Here is a 4,624-nt window from a genome sequence, read left to right on the forward strand (position 1 = left end):
GTGGGTAATAAAAGTTGCAGCTGCATTAAAAGGGAAAGTGAATATGGGGCAGAGGAGCAAGTTGCTTTTTGAATTCTGTGACACACAGGGAGCCTGCATTATTTCAACTGTGCTCTGAAATAGTCGATTTCTCCATAAAGCCTTAAAATCAGAAGTTTTCGGGGAAAAAAAAAACAAAAACAAGTTTTCGGGGTTAAGAGATTATGAAGGTCCTGAGAAGTACCATTTATCTGGAAAAGTTAGGTATACTCAAGTGACTTTGCTCCTGAGGATAAACCTTTCTAAATTATCATTGTAAGGGCTCAGATTTTATATTTTCTCAAGCTTTTAGACAGGTATTTCAACCATTTCTTGCCTCTAATGCCACAAAAGCCAACTTAAAAGCATAAAAATAATATATCCTGTGTTCTTATAGATTATGGATCTTTGACAGCTAGTTATAATATTTGGCTTTGTTTTCTGTCCTTAGATTTAAAAAACAAAAACTTTCCTTTATACCATCAGAAGAGTTCTTGACCACACTGTGATATGACACCATAGTACAGACCTATGTTCTTTTTGCGTGGGACTGTTTCTTTTTATATTTGTATTCCTGGCACCTGGCACATATAGTCGTTCATACTTGTCAAATAAGCGAAATATTGAATTGTTTCCTTTCTTTTTGGTAGGGCTTTTCCTTTCTTAATCGATACCTCAGTCTACGTGGTCCTTGCCAGGAATCATTCTACAATTTGGGCCGTGGCCTTCACCAACTGGGGCTGATTCATCTTGCAATCCATTATTATCAGAAGGCTCTGGAGCTCCCTCCACTTGTGGTAGAGGTATTGTATGATTTACTTTGAAAACCAAGGAGTCACTTCATTTCATATATAGATAAGGGTGGTCCAGACAGTGAAACAAATTTTAGCTTATATATTAAAATGGGTTTTTTTTTCCCCTTATTGAATGCATTCATGTAATTTGTTCAGTAGCAAGTCAATCTTTGACATTCTGGCTTTTTGACTTGACCAGCAACCACGTGGACATATGTGACTTGTGGTTATGACCATTTTAAATATCCTAAGATAGCCCCTGTGTTTTACAAGTATGAGCTGGTAGACATGAAACCTGAATATTGAGTAATATAGTCATTGTTAATTTCCAAGTTCAAGTGTAACATGCTTCTTTCTAAACATGAAAGACCAGTATTAACATAGTTTTGTGTGTTTTAAGATAATATAGTATAGGGTAGAGTTTATTTTAATTTCTGAAGAAAAATATATGTTTTAATGTTAATTTTTTAAGTTACATTCATAATCCTCACATTCCCTCACAACTGTTTTCTCTTACCCTTGTTCAACTTAAGTTGTTAGGCCGATGAATACATACTTTTATAGTTATGCCAATGAAATATATACACTTTGGTGTTCTTTATTGCATAAATATCTTTATGTATTGCTCCTTAGGCTTTATAGGTATCTTTTTTTTTTATTATTGCAGATATTTTTCCAGTTAACTTCAAAATTTTATATTGGGGAAGATTAGAAACATAGATCTAATCTACTCCATTGAGTTCCTTGCTCTGTTATTTAAATAGGAAAAAAGGTAGTAACACCCTAAGGTAATCATTATAATTAATTTAATGTATGCCTTCCTAGACTTATTCTGTATATACCTTTCTGTTATATACTACAGGTATTTTTTTCCCCCCATCTGGTCGTTTATATTATTTATTTATTTAATTTATTTTTTACATGCAGAAATTTTATGATTTTTATGAAGTCATACCTTTTAATCTTTCCCTTTAGAGTTTCTATTTTTGCTATTATATTTGGAAGGGCCTTTCCTACCCAAGATTGTATTATTATATTGTCCAACAGTATTTTTTTCTTTTATGATTTCATTTTCTTATTCTTAAATCCTTAATTCATCTGGAGTTTTATTCTGTGGCTTGTGAGTGAGACTTTTTCTTTAACTTATTGGTTAGGCATTTTTAAACACTCAGTGAATGATACGATTATTATAATGATTAATTGAATCAGTATTATCTGATAAAAATTTAGATCCAAGGTAGATGCATAATTTTATAATTTTTTTGTGGGGATTATGAATTTTAATATCTTTGTGAACACTTATGTTAATGAAAGAAACTTTTTATTTGCCATAAAATTGTCCTGGTTGTCAGTTTGAAATATAACTCATTCATATATTTTTCCCTCTAGGGTATAGAAGTTGATCAGTTAGACTTACGAAGAGATATTGCCTACAACTTATCTCTCATTTATCAGAGCAGCGGGAATATTGGAATGGCTCAAAAGCTTTTGTATACACATTGTTCTATATAAGACACTTCAACAAAGAAAGGAGCATGGGGTAGCTTTTGTACGTTGACCAGTATTTTCTGTCTCAGGGCTTATTATTAACCCTAAAAGGGAAGTGATAGTTTCAGAATTATCTAACTGTGTATTTCATATTTAATATGTGATAATGATCTTTTGGTAGATATGCAAAAGTTATTATTTCTATAAGAATTTGTATATTGTTTTGTCATTTTCCCTTAGTGTTTTTTAGTAAAATTGTCCCCGAAGCTAAATGGACAGTAATAACCTTTCAGTCAGCTTCGAGTCAAATACACTGATTTTTCACTCATACCATTTATTTTTCTGTGCATTTAATACTATATATTAAACACCTACTATGTACCAGGCACTGTGATAGGTGGTAAGAATACAGTAGTAAGACAGATGTGACCTCAGTATCCTTAAATACAGAATTTGAGCATATGTCTATGTGAAAATGTTTGCTCCTTTTCTACATCTGTCATCATTATTGTTAGTCATTAATTTCTCAGAACTCTGTTACTACTGCATGAATAGTTTTTCAAATACATAGAAAAAGAGTTTGCTTATTGAAGGATAGACAAATTGGGACTCTTTCTAATGTCAACACAATTAGGTAATTCACTTAGCTCCTAACAAAATTATTTAAAATGGTTATGTGGTAGGAAGACATATAATTGAGTTAATTTTTAAATTTTTCATCTGTATGTATCTTAGCTACATAGACCAACACCTGGGAGACTGGATTTAACTTAAAATATCCTGCTATAAGGCAAATTAAAAAATGCATGATCAGTGTTTGCCAATGGCTTTTTTTGACAAAAAAATAGAAAAGGAAGGACTATGTTCAATAACATGACCTGGTTTTCATTTCATGATCACTAGAAATATAAGAAGAATGGGGAATTATACATACAGAATAAAGTACTGCTTATTAAAAAATAGATAAAAGCCTTTTATCTCAAGTATTGTTATGTTCTTGAATTTAGGATAACAATACTTGTTAGGTATACTATTGGTTTAATAACAGCATTTTAGAGTTTCTTTTTAGGGGAAAATAAATGTTATAATATGCATATGGATTATATACATATTAGACATAAGACCCAGTCCAGTTATAGTAGGGAAGTATAAGACATAGGATCAAAAAAATACAATGAAGGCTTTTTAGGAATTATTACTACCATTTACACTGTATACATATCTTTGTATGTAATAAGCAAATGTATTGTTTCCTCTGTATGTTTATATATATGTACAGATGTAATTTAAATATATTTATTTTTATAATTAAAGTGAATTGTTTCACATCACTTATATGTATTTTGTGACATTTGCATTTAATGATAAAGCTAACTGTGATGCAGTAATAAGATTTATGTTTTAGAATCCAGTGGAATTGAGTAGTCTGCGTTCAGAGTTTCTCTCTTTAATTAAACTCATTGGGCTGTGACTGCAGTATCTGCTAAACAGCCGTGGAGGAAACAATAAATCTCTAGCAGTTTTCTAAGAAAAAAGTTGTTATTGCATGACTTTGTTTAACATTAAAAGCATAGCTAACATTTGCTGAGTGTTTACAGTGCTAGTGTGTGCTAAGTACAGTGCCAGATTCTTAGATACATTATCTCTGATTCAGAACATCGCTTGCAAGGTAGGTATTATTATTGGTGTTATTATCATCTCCATCTTATATATCAGATTAAACAGCATGTTCAAGATCACTGGCAAGCTACTCCTTAAGACTCAGGGATGTTCCTACAGAGGGACAAACTTGTCCAGTTCAGAGTAACAACATAAAAATTGTGCATGTTTATTTTAGAAAAAGACCTCTGTAAAAAACATTTTAGGATGTCTTTTAAAAAGCTGTATCATCCTCACTCCAGCCATGGATGGGATCCTGATAGCCACTTTATACAGTGAGATTCTTTTCTACTAGTCACAGTTGGTTCAGCAAAGAGTCTGCTCCCGAAGCAAGCTAGGCCAGTAGAGGGTTTCCTCCCTCTTTCCCTGGGAATTTTAGAATTGAGATAGAGCCTTTTTGTGGGGCTGTAACTTGAGAGCTATGAGGCTATTTTCTACTTTCCCTGTGGGCTAACTAATCAGTTAACCCCTTCTGTTGAGAAATAAAAATAAAGCCTATATATTAAGAGAAGCAGAGATGAGAAATGGAGAGAGCACTCCTAAGGGTTCCCAGAAAGTTTCCAGTTTTCCATTCCCTCTCTAAGACTGTGTTCTTATCGTTAGGTTCTTCCTATAAGATAGCCCCAATTCTATAATAAATTCCACTTTAAAGTTTACATTAGCTT

General features: G+C 32.4%; 1 protein-coding gene across 2 annotated transcripts in view; it reads left to right on the forward strand.

Moving 5' to 3' along the window:
• The window catches only part of GTF3C3 (general transcription factor IIIC subunit 3), a 27,138-nt gene extending 24,510 nt beyond the window's left edge, over positions 1-2,628 (forward strand). The window contains exons 17-18 of one of the 2 annotated variants that reach the window (XM_011369243.2): positions 669-821; positions 2,202-2,433. In XM_011369243.2, coding sequence (XP_011367545.1) covers positions 669-821; positions 2,202-2,324 — 276 coding nt within the window. In that variant the 3' untranslated portion in view covers positions 2,325-2,433. Of the gene's footprint in view, positions 1-668; positions 822-2,201 lie in introns of both variants that reach the window. The other variant, XM_011369242.2, reaches the window with a different exon arrangement.
• Positions 2,629-4,624: the final 1,996 nt, after the last annotated feature.

The sequence above is a fragment of the Pteropus vampyrus genome, unplaced genomic scaffold (assembly GCF_000151845.1).
Source record: "Pteropus vampyrus isolate Shadow unplaced genomic scaffold, Pvam_2.0 Scaffold146, whole genome shotgun sequence".
In the NCBI taxonomy this organism is placed as follows: domain Eukaryota; kingdom Metazoa; phylum Chordata; class Mammalia; order Chiroptera; family Pteropodidae; genus Pteropus; species Pteropus vampyrus.